Raw genomic sequence first — 21,230 nt, 5'->3', positions numbered from 1 at the left:
AAATATTGTTAGAAATAAGCAGTACCAATCATCTTATTGACCTTCATTATATTTTGATTTAGTATAACACATACAAAAACATGAGAGTTTTATTTGTTGAATGTTAATGAAATACTATTTTTTTATGTAATTTTAAGAATAGAAATGTTGAAGCAAGTTTTCTCCATTTTAAGCTTTAGTTAGATACTAAACTCTGTTGGGGTATTGGTTTCTGTATGATTTTGTTCAGAGTAACAGTATCAGAAAGGTTGGGAATCACTGACATAGACTCTGGTGTAGGTAAGGCATTTGGCAGATTTTGATTTATCAGTAGGATAATGGATGAGTATCATCTGTGTATGAAAGATATTGCTGATCAAAACACTTGTGTCAGAGTAATAGGAATCTTTAAGCATTTGGATTAGACTAGATGAGATTAAATTACATGTACTTCTCATTTCAATAGGTCCAGAATCAGGAGATCCTCTGGACTGTAGAACATGTCAGAAAAAGCAGGAATATCCAATAAATATTTACAAAGAAAAGCAAATATGCTAATGTACCTTCCACAAATCCCAAGTGGAATGGTCCCATTGGATGTGGAATAAATTTTAAAAAAATCTTAATCATATTTTAATCTAAATGGTAATAATTAACACTCACAAAACATGTAAATGTTCAGTACACTGAGGTGCATTTGATAATTCTTGAAATAGAAATATTCATCAAGTAGAAAAATCATTTTACAACACTTACTACTGCACTGAACTTGTACAGAAATCAGATTGTACTAATACTCTCATTATTTGGTATTATTAGTAACATACACACATTAGTTGTTTCTAATTAGAAATTCATCATTGGAGTAGGAATTGGCCACCAATAAATCCTTAAGGCTTAAAATTTTTACGGTTGCTGACAAATTATTGGAAATGTGTGTTCCTGAATAATGGACAACTTTTTGGAACAAAGCAAGTGACTTTAAATATTTGTGAAGACTAGTCTTATTTCTAGTATTGATGGACATGGAAAACTTTAACTTGGCTTGATGAGTTACCTCAAAAATAATCTCGTATGACATTATGGGATGAAGGTAAGCATAGTATGCTAGCTTGTTTGTTTTTATATTACCTTATGTTTGACAACATTCACACTGCAAATGGAATTTTATTCAGGTACTTCAGCAGTTCTGTGGTACACTTCTCCCAGTTGAATCTATTATCAAGCTGTAAACCCAAGACATTAACACTGCCAACTTCTATTCTCTCTTTGTCATTATATTTTAAGCATAGACTGAAGGGAAACTATTACAAGTTCTAAACTGCACTTGGTGTGTGGTTTTTCTTTTTTCAAAATTTTGTGACAAAGAATTGCTAGGAACCATTTATTGATGTCAGTTTCATTAGCCAATCTTTTTAAGACTGTACATCATTTGCTCTTATTGCGATGTTAATGCCATCAGCAAACAAAACAAACTTGGCATCTGGTAATGTTACAGATGAAATGTCACTGATATACATAAGAAAAAGTAAGGACCCTGAGATCTACGTCTATATCTACATACACATTCTAAAAGCCCTCGCCACTACTAGATGTTTGCTTTCCTGTTCCACTTGCAGATAGAACGAGGGAAAAATGACTTTCTGTATGCCTCTGTATGAGCCCTAATTTCTCATACCTTATTTTTGTGGTCCTTACATGAAATGCATGTTGGCTGCAGTAGGATTGTTCTGCAGTCAGCTTCAAATGTTGATTCCCTAAATTTTCTCAGTATTTTTCCTTGAAAAGAATATCGCCATCCCTCCAGGGATTCCCGTTTGAATTCCCAAACCATCTTTGTAACACTTGCTTGTTGTTTGAACCTACTGGTAACAAATCTAGCAGCCTGCCTCTCAATTGCTTTGATGGCTTCCTGTAATCCAAGCTGATGTGGATCCCAAAACTCAATCAGTACTCAAGAATACATCACACTAGTGTCCGGTATGCAGTCTCCTTTACAGATGAAGCACACTTTCCTAAAATTCTCCCAGTAAATCAAAGTTGACCATTCGCCTTCCCTTTCTCAGTTCTCACATTCTTGTTTCATTTCATACCGCTTTGCAACATTATGCCCAGATATTTAAATAATGTGACTGGGTCAAGTGGGACAGCATTAATGCTGTGTCCGAACGCTATGGGTTTGTTTTTCCTATTCATCCACATTAACTTACATTTTTAGACAATTAGAGCCAGCTGCCATTCAGCACACCAACTAGACCAACTAGAAATTTTGACAAAGTCATCTTGTCTCCTCTTACAGCCACTCAACTTTGACACCTTCGCGTACACCACAGCATCATCAGTAAACAACCACAGACTGCTACCAATCCAGTCCACCAGATCATTTATGTGTATAGAAAATAGTAGCAGTCCTGTCACGCTTTCCTGGGGCACCCGTGATGATACCCTTGTCTCTGATGAACACTCGCCATCAGGAACAATGTATTGGGTTCTATCACTTAAGAAGTCTTCGAACCACTCACATATCTGGAACCTTTTTCATATGCTCATACCATCATTAACAATCTCCAGTGGGATGCCATTTAAAATAACCTTTTGTGGAACACCATATATAATTAGTTCCCAGTTGGATGATGCCTCATAGCTTAATACATGAGTCTTTCCTAATGACTCCCTTTGTTTCCTGTAAGAGATGAAGGATTCAAAACATTTGGCAGCATTTCACTTTATCCCACTTCTTTCTTCTGAGGTTGGCATCCCTTTGCTATTGTAAAGATAAGTTATTTAGATTGTATTAACAGTTAGTTTATACAGATTACTCAATAAATATGTGAATTAGTGTGTTTTATAAGCTTACTTTTAAGAGTTTCACTTTCCTACATGAATTATTCCAGAAAATACAAAAACATCGTAAAATTGGGTTGCAGTCAAATTTCTGTTTATGTTTTGGTGTAATGAACTTAGAGAAACTGGTTTAACTCTTCTTTTTTCTCTCCAGCAATTTAAGTAGAGCATATCTCTTCATTATTTAGTTCATATTTCCAGAAAGTAGTGTTAATTTCAAGTTGTCTGATTCAGAAACTTTACGTCAGTACTTTGTTTACATACACTTGTGTATAGGCCTAATTTTTGTAAATGTATTTTCTTATTTATCAGTAATTTAGTTGAATTATTCTCACTAAAGTTTTATTTTTATCATAAATTGAAAGTACTTTACTTGCCACAGAAATGTCTGCGACTAACATTGCCAAATCCATAGTAACAAGGCCGACCCCAAACTTTACAGAAGCTCTTCTGTGAACCTTGCAGAACTAGCACTCCTGAAAGAAAGGATATTGCAGAGACATGGCTTAGCCACAGCCTGGGGGATGTTTCCAGAATGATATTTTCACCCTGCAGCGGAGTGTGCGCTGAAATGAAGTCCTGAGTTCAAGCCTCGCTCCAGCACACAGTTTAATCTGCCAGGAAGTTTCATATCAGCGCACACTCCACTGCAGAGTGAAAATCTCATTCTGGAAACATCCCCCAGGCTGTGGCTAAGCCATGTCTCCGCAATATCCTTTCTTTCAGGAGTGCTAGTTCTGCAAGATTCACAGGAGAGCTTCTGGAAAGTTTGGAAGATAGAAGACGAGGTACTGGCAGAAGTAAAGCTGTGAGGACGGGGTGTTAGTCGTGCTTGGGTAGCTCAGTTGGTAGAGCACTTCCCCATGAAAGGCAAAGGTCCTGAGTTTGAGTCTCGGTCTGGCACACAGTTTTAATCTGCCAGGAAGTTTCAACATTGCATCATAATTCTGAACAACACAGGCACCTCAATATCATATTTATTTGCTGACACTTGGCAAGCAATCTATAATTAAAATGTCTCTTTGTACAGGAACATACATAATGAATTTATGAGTGCAAGCTGTAGACACGTTGTTGGCAATGTATGGCAGTTTGGGTCTGGCTGTGGAGTGTATTGGGATAGCCTAATAGTAAGGTGACCCCTCACAATAAGTGGGAAATCTGCCTGCGATTCCTGATCCAGCACAAATTTTCATTGTCAGCTGGTGGTTTTTCATATTCGCAAATGAAAATACATTTCATGAACACCGTGCATGTGTATATTACACTGAAGAGCCAAAGAAACATGTACACCTGCCTAATATCGTGTCGGCCCCCCACGAGTACGCAGAAGTACCACAACACGATGTGGCATGGACTCGACTAATATCTGAAGTAATGCTTGAGGGAATTGACAACATGAGTCCTGCAGGGATTTCTATAAATCCATAAGAATATGAGGGGGTGGAGATCTCTTCTGATCAACACGTTGCAAGGCATCCCAGATATGCTCAATAATGTACATGTCTGGGAAGTTTGATTGCCAGTGGAAGTGTTTCAACTCAGGAGAATTTTGCTGAAGCCACTCTCTAGCAATTCTGGATGTATGGGGTGTCCAATTGTCCTGCTGGAATTGCCCAAGTCCATCAGATGCACAATGGACACGAATGGATGCAGGTGATCAGACAGGATGCTTTTGTGTGTATCACCTTCTGTCATATCTAGACATAGCAGTGGTCCCATATCACTCCAACTTCACACGCCCCACACTATTACAGAGCCCCCACCAACTTGAGCAGTTCCCTGCTGTCATGCAGGGTCCATGGATTCGTGAGGTTGTCTCCATACCTGTACAGATCCATCCGCTCAATACAATTTGAAACAAGACTCATCTGACCAGGTAACATGTTTCCAGTCATCAGCAGTCCAATGTTGGTGTTGCCAGGCCCAGGCCAGGCATAAATCTTTGTGTTGTGCTGCCATCAAGGGTAAAAAAGTGGGCCTTCGGCTCCGAAATCCCATATCGATGATGTTTTGTTGAATGGTTTGCACACTGACCCTTGTTGATGGCCCGGCATTGAAATCTGCAGCAATTTGCAGAAGGGTTGCACTTGTGTCACGTTGAATGATTCTCTTCGGTTGTCGTTGGTCACATTCTTGTAGCATCTTTTGCCGGCCGCAGTGATGTCAGAGATTTGATGTTTTACCAGATTCCTGATATTCGCAGTACACTCATGAAATGGTCACACAGAAAAATCTGCACTTCATAGGAGATGCTCTGTCCCATCACCAATGTGCTGACTGTAACACCACACCCAAACTCACTTAAATCTTCATAACTTGCCACTGTAGCAACAGTAACTGATCTAACAACTTCGCCAGACACTTGTTGTCTTATATAGGCATTGCCCACCGCAGTGCCATATTCTGCCTGTTTTCATATCTCTGTATTTGAATATGCATGCCTATACCAGTTTCTTTGGCTCTTCAGTGTATAATCTTTATAAGTATTATTTGATTCATCATAACACTTCTGTAGCCATTTAACTTGCTCATAATTCTTATTTATGTAGCTTGTCTTGTCTTATATTGTCAGTTCGTTTTAGTTGTGTGATCTCTCTAATTTATTCTTCTTGAATAGCGTAATGCATTAATTACTTGTTTTATAATTACAAAAGTGAACAAATGCAGATGGAATATGTGCTCTATTTTAATGAGTCTTGGTTTTTTAACTAGCTAATGTCTGGATTTTTGTAAAATTTTGTTTTAATACAAAGACTTGGTAAGCTTAAGCTTAATTAACTATGAAAGTTGTTTCTTACATTATTATATTCATTTCATTGTTGCAGATATTTAAACCCAGAGGAAGAAATAGTGTACCAGGCTCATCGTATGAAGCGCTTCCTCAGCAACCAGTTTATATTATTACTAACTACACTGATCGCATCCCAAAGAACTCTCTTACTAAAAAAGTCAGAATAAAACAACAACTTCCTGGAAAAGGGGAAAGTTCCAGTTCTAAAAAGAAATCAGGAAAGTCACTTAAAAGAAACACTAAAAATAATTGCATCATAAATGATAATACTGAAATAAACAATGTTCCATCAGATAAAATTGAGACTACTGATGATGAAACTTTGTAATTGGCGCTAAAACACTCAACTTGTATGATGATAATGTCTGATGCCTAAGGAATAAGAGAAAGATTTTGGAAATTATCAATTCGGGGTAAACCTCTGAACTTTCGTGTGTGTATGTAAATCGAATTTCACTTGGTTGTGAACAGATATTACTTTTTAAATATTTGTTTACTGTTGTTTTATTGAGGATATGATTCTGGAACATGTATTGAAGATCCTTTTCGATAGAACATTGCATTCTTATTCGTCTATTAATCCATTTGTTGTGAAATAAAGTTGTAATACAAAATCCATTCCTGTTGTATCAGAGAAACCATCATCAAGAAGAACACTTTCTGTTTAGAATGAAACTTCCAGCTGAGTTCAGGCAATTGTGAACCTTCCTCACAGGCTAAAAGTATGTGTGGAATAAAGGCTCAAATCTATTTCTTTATGTTTCACAGGCAGATCTCTGCCATCTAATTATTGCCTCATAACCTGAGTCCAAATTTCAGTGTGCCAATGCCTCTCCAACATTAGAAAAAGTAAGGCCATGAGCAATTTTCTATTGGTAGAGAGTTGTCTGGGCGCACAACTTTAATCTGTGAGGAAGTTTTGCCAGAAGTCAGTGTTCTGTGAGCACAGACACTGCCTCAATGAATTTGCTGTGGCTATGCAAATGACCAAATTATGCTAATTTATCATAACTAATCCTGTGAAATATGATTAAATACATCCCTGGAGCACATGGATTTTATGGATATACTGATTCTTGTGCATAAGAAAGTCTGAAATTAAATACCTGAAACTATCAGGCAGCCTCGTCCACTAGCTTACGGTTAGAGGATTCAGGCAGTCAATATTTAGGGTGGCTACTAAATGAAAGAGTTGGATCTTTTAACTTTTTATTTTTATTTTTCATGAAGAAACAAGATTAGAAAACTTTATGAACAGATTCAAAGCACAAGAACTATTGAAATATGGGTTTCTTTATCAAGATGTACCGGTATATTCAGTAATTAATTACGAAGGGTCGCCACCACCAGTACATTGGACAAGTTGATTCAAATGGTGGCCACATAACAGTTTACAGACGAACAAATAATAATTTCAATTATGGTAAAAAAAAAGAATCAAATTAGCATGACCTCAACAGAGTATCCTACTGGAATCGAATTCGGAAGCAAGGAGTTGCAAGATCATTAGAGGTGGTGGTGCTGACCACTGAGACATGAGAGTAGCTAATGGAGAATGCCGCTGATAGTAGCAAGTTGACTGCATGAATAAAAAGCATCATGTTGTTGATACTAACACAGCTGAATAATCTCAAAGTCACAAAAAAGCTGAAGTATAACTCCAGAATGACTTGGTATAAGGTCGAAGTCCAAACATCTCCTTCACTCAGTTACCACCAGCCTGACTCCCCTCACTCTGGCACGCAAGCCCTTCCATCTCACCTCAGAATAGCACTTCCAAAAACCCCTCTGCTACCAATCAGCAAAACGGCCTAAGTGAACTGCCAATCCCAAACCTAGAAATAGGAACAGAATAATTTAACATACATCAGCCAATGGAACCCCTTAGATTCACTAACCAGCAGGGTCCAGGCAAAGATTCCCACAGCTGGTTCTACGCAATGGGAAATTCTGCATATTTAAGGAAGGCTACATGGCTCGTTTGAACAGAAGGAGTGCTGAGAAGGCTTTTGGCATATGTGTCAATATTTCTGGCATATGAAGACAGTGCAGTGAGTGCAAACATAGCAGGCAGTTTCACTGTGGATGGCCAAAAGCACTCGCTGATGGCTTTTAATGAAGGCCTGGTCTCAGCATGACCACCCATGAGGTACCGGATGCTGTTATCTGTAAAGCTCACCTGAGCATCTTCAAGTCCATCTACCATTGACCATACACAGCCACTGAATAATCTCTGGGCTGCTGTTTGCCACATGGCTGTCCTCTTGGGAACCCAGGTACTAGGAAAAATGAGGCTTCACTATGTCATTCAGCAGTGTGTGGGAAGGTTGCTGTTCAACAGTTATAGGAGGTACCATATGCTGAGTCAAGACTTGAACAGAGAAATCTGAATGTAACCAGAAGTGAGCTCAATACCAAAATCCAGTATGATCACCAATTTCCATTACTAGCAGCTGTGGCTTAACCACTCATGAGTTAAATCTTTACAATTGTGAGTCATGCATGTTAAACACAGAACAATTTGGAAAGAAAAATGAAGACAACAAAGTTTGATATGCTAATCGCTCATGCAAAGCAGGATGTATGTGAGGTAAGGCCTGGAACAATATACTGCCTCACATCAGCCTTGTGTCATATTTAAAATTGACGCCAGTAGAGGTTTCACCAAGAAATATGGTGAGATTTTTCCCAGAAAATTTTTCACAACCCAACAAATAGCGAAAATGTAAGAATCATAGTAGAAAAACTGAAAGAGGAGAAGAGTGAACATTGAGAATCTGTTGTGCCTCTGCAGTATTCCTCTTCATTATTACATGATATCCACAGACACACTTAAGCTAAAGACCTTAGAGAAATGAATCTAAAATAGAAAGAATTGGCTTCAGTTTGCCACACATTCATACAAGTTAAACACCAACCTCTACCGCAGTTGTAAATGAGTAAGAAAAATGATTAATTTTCTCAGAAAAGGAAAGACACTCTTGACAATAGATGTGCATATTCAAACAAGATTGTACAAGCATAAAGTGTGAAACTTTATAAAATATGATGTGCGACTGCAGCATTTTTTAAAACTCATCAGTATAAAGCTCATGCAACTCTTTGTGACATGTTACTTTGTACAAGAATCATCATCTATATGTGTGTAAATGTGTGTTGTGAACAGAACCCACAAAAAAACATCAAAATCACAGTAGTATGTGTCACTGTGCATGTGTGTTTTGTGCAACCATGAACAAAATTAAGAAACAATAAATAGCATAGACTGATGCCATGACAAAACATGCTGAGCCCATTTTACATAATAATAATGAAAACAATTTCAAATGTCTGCAGAAAAATACATGACAAATGATCAGGGAAACAAACCTTTACACATCTCTGTGAGATCTGAGGAAACACAATATGCCTCACTGTGACTTCCAGATATGACAATAATTTAGCAGCAGCATGTGATATAAAGATTGTAATATTGCTCTGCATTCACATTGCACATGGATCATTATTGTGAAGAATATTCAATCAAAAGTTTGTGGCAGATTGTGATTTGTGGAGGACATCTGAGTGGTTACACCTGGTGGCACGTGGGATGACCGTACACCATTTCTTGATTTTTACCTACAGTGTTGCAGCACAGGCTAGAGTGCAAGTTAGTGATTAGGTTACTTAGGTAGTTGCTTTGTGGCAGGAAATGAGTGTGCTTGTAGGATGTCACATTTAATCAGGCGAGTGATTGTTCTTCACTGCATGTGAATAGGGGTATTGTAATTCACGAGGAGACAAAAATAGTGGTGTTAATCTATGGTATCACTAGGCACACTGGGAATTGAGATGACATTCCCTTTTGAGAACGGATCTGATGCATAGTTGCGTGCTTTGTCATCATGCGTGACGAATTACACGAAATTGGTGCTCGACAAACAAGAGAAAATGTACTTTTGGCTTAGGATAACCTCAGTTGACACATAGTAAGTATTGCATGACACCTGTTTGTTGACTAGACAAGAGGGCTTGTTGGAAGCAGTTTATTGTCCTTTACCAACTGCTGTCTGTGTCAGTTGTCCCTATTCATTCATCCTGCACAGCTGTATAGACCTGACACCAGACGAGCTGCCACAGTGTTGTAGTCCATAGGCTCTCATTGTGTCAATCATGTGCCACCACCCTTTGGGGCACTTACTTGGTCTCAGTGTTTGAAGGACAGCTGTTTTGTCGTCCAGCTATCTATGACCCAGCTGAGACACATCAGCACCCCTCTGGCCGTGTCAGATGCCCCATTTCGCACCGCCGATGGAGCTGCACATGTGAGTGCCTTTGTGTTTCTACCTACTCTCTCTGTATACTAACAATACCTGGATTACTAAACATGTCAGTAATTGTGTTCAGACAATTAACAGCACAATTTCCTGCACCTTATGGGTGACTAAATTATGCCTAGGTGCTCAAACTGTTCATTGCAAAATTATAGTTTAATAAGCAGCTGGCCTCACAAAAATTAAATATTTATTCATCAAACTAATGTGAAAATGTGCTTCAAGTTTCTATGCTTCAGTTGAAGTCAACTAAGAATTAATGATTTACATGGGCTCTCTTGCTCAAAAGGTTTTGTACAGATAGGATAGAAAATGACATGACCTTTGAACACTGAACTGGCAGACAATAGAGGAATCTGTAGATTCTGTACAATCAAGGAAATATGAGAGGAAAAGAAATAGAATCTTCTATCATACATTCATCTTCATTGTTAGATGACTTACTCCAGGTTAGTGGTTAATCACATGCTTTAACTGTGCCCAAAGTAGATGTTACCTAATCTAGAGTAGTATCTCAACACCGGATGTCTGTAGTATATTCATGACACAGCACTGGGCAACTTCATGTGCTCTGCTGTCATCATGCCACACAAATATGGATTAGACAATACCATATTTCCTGCTTTGTGATTGTTTTCTAATCAACTACTCATATCATTGTCATTTTTATAGTGGCATCTGCTATGTGGCCAAATTAAAAAATTTCTTTTCAATACTCCCTTAACGTCATCACCTAGCTCATCAATTCCTCCATCATCTCCATCTTTATATCTTCTTCTGGCTACTGCTTCTGTAAGATATCTTTTACAAGTGTGCAATATGCATACCCAAGTTATCAATTCAACAACAAAATTCCCACATCAAACACAATATATCTTGCCCAGACACTTTCACCTCACATGTAAAACATTGCAAATCCCTCCTAGGAAAGAACATCAGCTGTTAGTTGTACTCATCCTGTGTGCATGCTGTTGTGGACAGTTGATCCAGTCCATCACATACTTGTCTTGTGGATGATTGCTGTCAGAATGTTCAGCATTGAGTTGGGGTTCATCATTTTATACTTTATGACTCTGGCATATAATTTAGGCTGGTTTAGATTTCTTGACTCCAAAACTTCTGAAACAGAACTTGTGGATAAGCACTAACAAAATGCATGTAGTGCCCTGTCAGCACCACTACACTCACACAGTCAACAAAATCATTATGTTAGATTGTAAGCAAAATATCTGATGTGGTGAAAAGCAATAACGGACACCCATCTAGTATTGTTTCTATGATAGGGTGGCCTCACTATGATTGGAATCTTTCATCCCTGCGCTTATTGTACTGGTGTTGCAGCATAACAAGCTGCTGTTGTACTCAACGTGTTTTAGTAAGGTCTTAAAGGTCTTAAAAGCCTGACAATCTGCTTATTTGCTTCTGTCTCGGATTCTTCAGCTGACTTTCATCTGATGATTTTACTGACGTTTCGCCAGCACTAGTGGCTGGCATTGTCAAAGCTTCACCCTCCATCGCCAGTGGTTAACTGGAGCTGAGCTCGCGACTGCAGACTATATGTACCTGGCATGCCAATGCCCGAGGGCTTCTCTGCAGTCATTTCTGGTGCAGTTCTCCTCTTGCTACCTGCGATGGTCATTCGCTGCAGTACGGGAAGCCAGGATCTGTACTGCAGTGAACGACTGTCACAGGCAACAAGAGGAGAACCACACTGGAAAAGACCGCGGAGAAGCCCTCAGACATTGGCGCACCAGGTACATGTAGTCTGCGACTGCGAGCTCAGCTCCAGTTCACCACCGGCAATGGAGGGTGAAGCTTTGACAATGCCAGCCACTCGTGCTGGCGAAACGTCAGTAAAATCATCAGACGAATGTTGGCCAAAGAACCTGAGACAGAAGCAAATAAGCAGTTTGTCAACAAGTGGCCATGAAAGCCTTAACAATGTTCTCTTAAAAGCCTCTTCATACTCTCCACAATTCCCAACCAGTGTCTGCTGGTACAACTGTGGGAGTTTACTGTTGCAGAGTTAGATGAAATCTTTATGTGGGAAGAAGGTGTCGAGGAATTGATTTTTGTGAGAAGGCCTTTCAAAATATGTCACTGGACTGCACATGCCAAAATTTGTGAAGTTTATCCCTAACATAATCTTATCTTCGAGTCTAGATTGTACCTCCTGTGATCAATATGTCATGAGGAACTTTCTTTTAAACTCACTGTACATTTGACAGCTTAGTGCTGCTGATAATATTTTTGACGAGGCTTTCACCTTGAGGTATCTGCAAATAAATTTGAGTTGGAATTGAACCAGCCATGTGGGTGGAACAGAATGATCAAATTGCTCTATAGAAGCTTTGGAGTGCAGATTCTAATTATTCTCCAAAAATGCCTGAAATTTCCTGAGCTTTGAGAAGTAACTGGAGTTCAAACACTGCTTCCTTACTGACCTCATGTCTTCTTTAAAGGGCAGATGTGATTCGACACATGTGCCACATGCTAGTCGAGACCGCCAACTTCTGTTGCTTGTCTGTGACAGATTCTGGTTAGTACCTAATGTTGCATCTAGGCTAGACTGTATGCTACAGTCAGGCACTCCAGGGTAATCCATCACGCCTACAGCTTGCTTCACTTTACACTGCAGAGTAATGAGCTTCTTCATGATCACCTCCTTTCCCTGTTTGCAGCTTGTATTTAAGTTCTCTTGCATTTCTTTAAATTGTAACAAATCTTCAGTGTCTGTGTAGTTGGAAACTGGGACAGGGGATGTCCTGTCAGATCCTAGGTCTAAATCTCATATTGCTGTCATGACCTGGCACTGAATTTGAGTCAGAGTGGTGTTAACTACTGTTTCTACCATCTTATTCCTCCTAAAGACTTCTAAAACTTTCTTAACTCCTTGGAAATGTATGTGATAAACTGTTCATGATTGCTTAGCTTATCCACAACTACCTTATTTTGCTCTTCTGGCTTCTCTAACATATGGTCAACCTTCTTGTTGTGCACCTCATGAACTTTGAATTTATTGAGAATTGTTTTGATCTCCACTTTCTGTTCCTTATTATATTGTCACATTTCCTATTGAAGTGCATTATGATCAGCCAGCATCTTCTTCATCTGCTCACTCTGCTGAAGTATGAGGTACGAAACTATACACTAAAAGTCATCTTATGTGTGCATACAGTAGATCTGGTGGGTGGCTCTGTTGCTTGGCTCATTTGAGCTACCATGTCCTGCAAAGAGTCTTCTCCTATGTCTTCCCCCATTCTATCATATGCCCCAACTAATCCACCATTGTTTGTACCATCAAACGCTTGTTAACTATCATTTTTTCCCTGCTGCTAACTGATCCTCTGCTTGACCCAGTGGGGTATCAAATGCATCACCACTACTTTCCCCCTGATGCTGCACATTATCTAACTCCATTCTTCAACTGCTTGTTCTGCATCTACGTGAACTAACACCATTATGTTTTCCATTGTGCTTAGTTGCCAGGTTTGGCTCCTAGTCCTCATTCACTGTGGGAATGAGGAACCTGCCAAACCTGTGAAATATGGTACCAGAAAAACACCTACACCCTAACACTAACAACACTGAAAGCATGCAACTATGTGGACAGAACATCATGCTGAAAAAGAAAGGCACAAAATTATCAAATTGTGCTGCACAGAAATTTAAATGAGAAAAATCCCTCACAATTTTAAAAAGTAACTGGCTTTTGTTTCCTCCTTTGTATAAACTCACTTTGAGTATTTGGTTCATGCAAAAATTTTGAACTTGACTACTAATCAAAAGAGAAAGTTAGTCACCAGACCATATGTCATTTATGCATCACTGAGTCCCAAAAATTTAAGGAATGTCAAGAATGCCAGTTATGCATCACTGAGTCACCAGAATTGAAGGAATGGCAGGGTTTCCAATTATGCCAGAAGTCGATGTTCTGTGAGCACAGACACTGCTTCAACGAATTCACTATGGATATGCAAATAACCAAATCTTGGTAATTTATCACATCTCATCCTGACAGAGAATTAAATACTCCCATGGGGCACGTGGATTACATGGATGTATTGACTCTTCCACATACGAAAGGCTGAAATTAAATACGTGAAATTATCGAGTGGCTTGGTGCACTAGCTGATGGTTAGAGAATTCAGGCAATAAATATGTAGGGTAAATTAATAACTACTAAATGAAAGAGTTGGATCAGGTAACTTTTTATTCTTCATGAAGAAACTAGGTAAATTAGAAAACTTCATGAATAGTTTTGAAACACAAGAGCTACTGAAATATGGGTTTCTTTAACAAGATGAATATTGAGTAATTAATTACAAAGGGCCATCGCCAGCATTACACTGGACAAGTTGATTGAAATGGTGGTCACAAAACAACTTACAGACACACAAATAATAATTTCAACGTGGTAAAAAAAAGAATCATATTAGTATGACCTCAACGGAGTACGCAGCTGGAAAGGAATTCAGAATCAAGGAGTTGCAAGATCATCATAACAGTTGCAAGTCCTACAGGTGATAACAGCATCAATTAATTGATTGATGAGAGGTTAGCAACTGAAAATCCTCAAGAAAAGAAAAGCTGCTTTGAAAAAAAAAAAAAAAAAAAAAAGGAAAAAAAGTGCCTGACTTCAAGATACTCAAACCGTGCTGCCTCACAAACACTAAACCGAGTTGTAAAGTGAAGTCAAGTCTCTCTTTCCCCATTCTACCTCATAACCTGAAATTTAAGGCACACATTGCAATTTGCAGTCCTAACAGTGGCTGTGTAACTATCGGTGGCATAATTAGAGGTGAAGGTGGTGGCACTGAGCACTGAGACATGAGAGCAGCTAATGGAGAATACCACTGGTTGTAATGAGTTGAATACATGAAGCCAAAAGCATCATCTTGTTGATACTGATGTGGCTGCATAATCTCAAAGTTACAAAAAAGTTAAAGTATAGCTCCAGAATGACATGACAGAAGGCCAAAGTCCGAACAACACCTTCACTTAGCTAACCATCAACCTGACTCCCCTCACACTGGCATGCAAGCCCTGCATTCTCTCCTCAAACAGCACTTCCAAAAACCCCTCTGTGACCAATCAGCAAATGGGCCTGGGTGAATCGCCAACCCCAGACCTAGAAATTGGTTCCCTGTCTTCCCGCCATATAATTTAATGTGCATCAGCCAATGAAAACTATAGTTTGCTTATCAGCAGAGACCAGGCAAAGATTCCCACCACTGGTCTTTCACAATGGGAAATTCTGCAAATTTTAGGAAGGCTTCATGGCTCATTCCAACAGAAGGAGTGCTGCGGAGGTTTTCGAAATGCACATGCATCAATATTCTGGCTGGGGAAGACAGTCCCACTAGCACAAAGCAGGCAGTTTCACTGTGGACAGCCAAAACCAATCATCAATGGCTTTTAATGATGGCCAGGTCTCAGTCTGACCATCCATGAGGTACCATACGCTACTGTCTGCAAAGCTCACATGAGCACCATCAGATCTGTCTCCTATTGACCAGACGCAGTCATCGAATAATCTCCAGGCCACCATTTGCCACATAACTGTCTTCTTGGAAACCTAGGTACTAGGAAAAAAGAGGCTTGACTGACATGTCTCTCTGCAGTGTGTGGGAAGGTTGTTGTTCCACAGTTAGAAGAGATCTCACTTGTCGAGCCAAGATGTGAACAGAGAAACCTGAATGTCACCAGAAATGAGCTTCATACCAAAATCCCATATGATCACCCATGTAACATTAATAACTATGTCTAACCACTCATGAGTTATGTCCGTCCAACTGTGAGTTAGCGATAGTAAACACAGAACAATTCAGAAAGCAAAATAAAGAAATTAAAGTTTGATATGCCAATTGGGTTTGCAAAGCAGTATAATATGTGAAGTAAGGCCTAGAACAGGCGGCCACCTCTCAGATTCAGTTTCTATTTGTGTTTGTTTTGAAACTGAAAGTAATGTTGAAGTTAATAAAAAGATACAGCAGCTACACATTGCATACAGTTTGGTTGACTAAAACCAGTTTCCCTCATCAGATGTGAATATCACCAGATCTATAGAAGTTTTCACAGATCTGTTGCTGCTTGCATCTGGTGGCTGAAACCAGCAATAGTAATTGAAATTGTGAGGGGCTTGTAGCCTTTTTATGTGAATATTAATTACAGTGGTTATTGTGACCCTGGCAGGCCATGACTGTGTTTGCTTAAAAACTATTGAAGTTCTCATAAAATCTATGTCTTTGTTAGTGTTAACAATGATGATACCACTGTTTTGTAGAATGTTCTTTCACAGCACCGACAAACACTGAATGTTGGGTCATTGATATCTCCACTCTGATATAAAGTAAATACAGAATTCTCTCTCCATCTCTACCTCCATTTCAGAAGTATCATTGGCAAATGGCAGCTTTGTTTCTCAGTTCCAAAAGGTGTTTCAGGTTAGTAACTTACATCTAGACTTAAGGTCAGCATCTCAGGTGCTGTTAATTCAGATCCCCTCTTCTTATCAGTGTTTCACATCTACACTCCTGGAAATGGAAAAAAGAACACATTGACACCGGTGTGTCAGACCCACCATACTTGCTCCGGACACTGCGAGAGGGCTGTACAAACAATGACCACACGCACGGCACAGCGGTCACACCAGGAACCGCGGTGTTGGCCGTCGAATGGCGCTAGCTGCGCAGCATTTGTGCACCGCCGCCATCAGTGTCAGCCAGTTTGCCGTGGCATACGGAGCTCCATCGCAGTCTTTAACACTGGTAGCATGCCGCGACAGCGTGGACGTGAACCATATGTGCAGTTGACGGACTTTGAGCGAGGGCGTATAGTGGGCATGCGGGAGGCCGGGTGGACGTATCGCCGAATTGCTCAACACGTGGGGCGTGAGGTCTCCACAGTACATCGATGTTGTCGCCAGTGGTCGGCAGAAGGTGCACGTGCCCGTCGACCTGGGACCGGACCACAGCGACGCACGGATGCACGCCAAGACCGTAGGATCCTACACAGTGCCGTAGGGGACCGCACCGCCACTTCCCAGCAAATTAGGGACATTGTTGCTCCTGGGGTATCGGCGAGGACCATTCGCAACCGTCTCCATGAAGCTGGGCTACGGTCCCGCACACCGTTAGGCCGTCTTCCGCTCACGCCCCAACATCGTGCAGCCCGCCTCCAGTGGTGTCGCGACAGGTGTGAATGGAGGGACGAATGGAGACGTGTCGTCTTCAGCGATGAGAGTCGCTTCTGCCTTGGTGCCAATGATGGTCGTATGCGTGTTTGGCGCCGTGCAGGTGAGCGCCACAATCAGGACTGCATACGACCGAGGCACACAGGGCCAACACCCGGCATCATGGTGTGGGGAGCGATCTCCTACACTGGCCGTACACCACTGGTGATCATCGAGGGGACACTGAATAGTGCACGGTACATCCAAACCGTCATCGAACCCATCGTTCTACCGTTCCTAGACCGGCAAGGGAACTTGCTGTTCCAACAGGACAATGCACGTCCGCATGTATCCCGTGCCACCCAACGTGCTCTAGAAGGTGTAAGTCAACTACCCTGGCCAGCAAGATCTCCGGATCTGTCCCCCATTGAGCATGTTTGGGACTGGATGAAGCGTCGTCTCACGCGGTCTGCACGTCCAGCACGAACGCTGGTCCAACTGAGGCGTCAGGTGGAAATGGCATGGCAAGCCATTCCACAGGACTACATCCAGCATCTCTACGATCGTCTCCATGGGAGAATAGCAGCCTGCATTGCTGCGAAAGGTGGATATACACTGTACTAGTGCCGCCATTGTGCATGCTCTGTTGCCTGTGTCTATGTGCCTGTGGTTCTGTCAGTGTGAGCATGTGATGTATCTGACCCCAGGAATGTGTCAATAAAGTTTCCCCTTCCTGGGACAATGAATTCACGGTGTTCTTATTTCAATTTCCAGGAGTGTATATTGGCAGTCACCAGATGTATTTAAAAGATACTTCAGTCAGAGGATTAATAAAAATGTAATCTGCTCGAAGACTTTCTTAAATATTTCATTGCCAGCACACATTCGTGTATTAAATAGTGCATACAAGAAAGTTTCTGATCTCACCAGCAGTTTTTGTAACTGGTAATCCACAATAATGGATCTTTTAATTTCTTATGAGCCTCAGTCTGGCACACAGTTTTAATCAGCCAAGAAGTATTAAGCAAATAGCATGATTTGTAAAAAGATGCTGACAGTTTGCTGTGCCCTTGACCATAAACACGTACTGTTCCTATGATCATTTCAATGGTACAACACACATTTCAAAAATTCAAATGTTGATAATTTTTCTTATGAGTAGGTGGATTAATTATAGAATTTTACCCATAAGGATACCCAATGTTTTGTTATTAGTACCTTTTATACACTCCTGGAAATGGAAAAAAGAACACATTGACACCGGTGTGTCAGACCCACCATACTTGCTCCGGACACTGCGAGAGGGCTGTACAAGCAATGATCACATGCACGGCACAGCGGACACACCAGGAACCGCGGTGTTGGCCGTCGAATGGCGCTAGTTGCGCAGCATTTGTGCACCGCCGCCGTCAGTGTCAGCCAGTTTGCCGTGGCATACGGAGCTCCATCGCAGTCTTTAACACTGGTAGCATGCCGCGACAGCGTGGACGTGAACCGTATGTGCAGTTGACGGAGTTTGAGCGAGGGCGTATAGTGGGCATGCGGGAGGCCGGCTGGACGTACCGTCTAATTGCTCATCATGTGGGGCGTGAGGTCTCCACAGTACATCGATGTTGTCGCCAGTGGTCGGCGGAAGGTGCACGTGCCCGTCGACCTGGGACCCGACCGCAGCGACGCACGGATGCACGCCAAGACCGTAGGATCCTACGCAGTGCCGTAGGGGACCGCACCGCCACTTCCCAGCAAATTAGGGACACTGTTGCTCCTGGGGTATCGGCGAGGACCATTCGCAACCGTCTCCATGAAGCTGGGCTACGGTCCCGCACACCGTTAGGCCGTCTTCCGCTCACGCCCCAACATCGTGCAGCCCGCCTCCAGTGGTGTCGCGACAGGCGTGAATGGAGGGACGAATGGAGACGTGTCGTCTTCAGCGATGAGAGTCGCTTCTGCCTTGGTGCCAATGATGGTTGTATGCGTGTTTGGCGCCGTGCAGGTGAGCGCCACAATCAGGACTGCATACGACCGAGGCACACAGGGCCAACACCCGGCATCATGGTGTGGGGAGCGATCTCCTACACTGGCCGTACACCACTGGTGATCGTCGAGGGGACACTGAATAGTGCACGGTACATCCAAACCGTCATCGAACCCATCGTTCTACCATTCCTAGACCGGCAAGGGAACTTGCTGTTCCAACAGGACAATGCACGTCCGCATGTATCCCGTGCCACCCAACGTGCTCTAGAAGGTGTAAGTCAACTACCCTGGCCAGCAAGATCTCCGGATCTGTCCCCCATTGAGCATGTTTGGGACTGGATGAAGCGTCGTCTCACGCGGTCTGCACGTCCAGCACGAGCGCTGGTCCAACTGAGGCGCCAGGTGGAAATGGCATGGCAAGCCGTTCCACAGGACTACATCCAGCATCTCTACGATCGTCTCCATGGGAGAATAGCAGCCTGCATTGCTACGAAAGGTGGATATACACTGTACTAGTGCCGCCATTGTGCATGCTGTGTTGCCTGTGTCTATGTGCCTGTGGTTCTGTCAGTGTGATCATGTGATGTATCTGACCCCAGGAATGTGTCAATAAAGTTTCCCCTTCCTGGGACAATGAATTCACGGTGTTCTTATTTCAATTTCCAGGAGTGTAATACTCAAAGTACATGCTGCATTTCAGGCTGCTGGAAGATGTTTCAACATGGCAGGTAGTAAGACAGAAATCAACAAGAAAAAAGATAAGTGAGATATTGAAACTGCCATCAAAGTTCATTCAAGATTGTGAGTTGAATACTGATGAGGTGTAAATGCACTTCAAATGGAAAAAGTCTACCCTGAGTTTCCTCCTCAAGCAATTCCAACATTTGAGAAATTGGATATATTCTCAAATAACAATAATAATAATAATAAATCCCGTGGAGGCCTGGGAAAAGAATAGGCCTCCGGTATGTTCTGCCAGTCGTAAAAGGCGATGAAAAGAACAAACCACTAATAGGGCTAACCCCCCTTTTAGTGTGATTAGTTGGTTCAGGACAGAACTAAAGAAGCCTCGGACATGCGCCATCATGGTCGGGGACGACGCTTGAACCCTATGCCCGCCCACAATGGTAACGACACTGCTAGCCAACTGGAAAATGATTTAAATCCAAATAGAGGTGTTTTGCAGGATATGCTTCCTGCAACCACCCTAGAAGGAAAACAAAGACAGAGGATGAGATGGTCAGATGAAGTTAACCGACACCTCATGTTCTGTTATTACCAAGCAACAAACCTAGGAACCAACACAACTGGATACAGATCACAAGTATACACAACATTTATTACCAGATACCCAGAATTAAAATTTTTAACAGAACAACGACTAGCTGATCAATAATAATCAAAAATAACAGGATACCCCAGTCAGAATTAGAAAACATCAAACAACAAGTACAACAAATACTGGAACAAAATAATGTGCAATCAGAAGAAGAAGAAAATACAGTAATGGATTCAAACATCCCAGAGCAAACAAACAAAGGACAACACGCATCAATTAAACATTCAGAGGAAAACGAAATCTTAAGACAGCCACCAGAACAAGCACAAATAGAACACGAAGTGACACACATGTTAGATATAGAAGAAAAAATTCAGCTGACATATATAGAATACAAAGACACAAATACAGACATCATACCATTCTTGCATAGACCGCCAAATAACCCACAAGTCGAAACAACAATAAAAACTATCAACACAATCATACACAACAAAATAAATGAAAACACAACTATGGAAGAGTTACAACTACTGGTTTATATAGGAGCACTCACGACACTAAATATACACACTAGGCAGAGATCAGAACCAACCAACACACAGAAGAAACCCACAAAACCAGCATGGCAACACAGGCTACAGATCAGAATAGAAAAACTGAGAAAAGACATCGGACAGCTAACACAATTTATAAGAAATGAAATGTCAGAGAAAAAAAAAAAAAACGAAAAAGGTTAGGTAAAATCTCACAAGAAGAAGTGATAGAGCAATTAGATGAAAAGAAGCAGAAATTACAAGCATTGGCCAAACGACTTAGAAGATACAAAAAAAGTGACAATAGAAGGAAACAAAACCAAACATTCAACAC

General features: G+C 41.2%; 1 protein-coding gene across 3 annotated transcripts in view; it reads left to right on the top strand.

Moving 5' to 3' along the window:
* LOC126470375 (uncharacterized) overlaps positions 1-6,367 on the top strand; it is a 145,098-nt gene extending 138,731 nt beyond the window's left edge. For all 3 annotated transcript variants that reach the window (XM_050098199.1, XM_050098200.1, XM_050098201.1), the window contains one exon: positions 5,652-6,367. In XM_050098199.1, coding sequence (XP_049954156.1) covers positions 5,652-5,945 — 294 coding nt within the window. In that variant the 3' untranslated portion in view covers positions 5,946-6,367. The remainder of the gene's footprint in view (positions 1-5,651) is intronic.
* The last annotated feature ends 14,863 nt before the right edge of the window (positions 6,368-21,230 follow it).

Source organism: Schistocerca serialis, chromosome 3, assembly GCF_023864345.2.
Source record: "Schistocerca serialis cubense isolate TAMUIC-IGC-003099 chromosome 3, iqSchSeri2.2, whole genome shotgun sequence".
Taxonomy (NCBI): domain Eukaryota; kingdom Metazoa; phylum Arthropoda; class Insecta; order Orthoptera; family Acrididae; genus Schistocerca; species Schistocerca serialis.
Note: the sequence above shows the minus strand (reverse complement) of the source record. Positions and strands in the feature narration are given on the sequence as shown.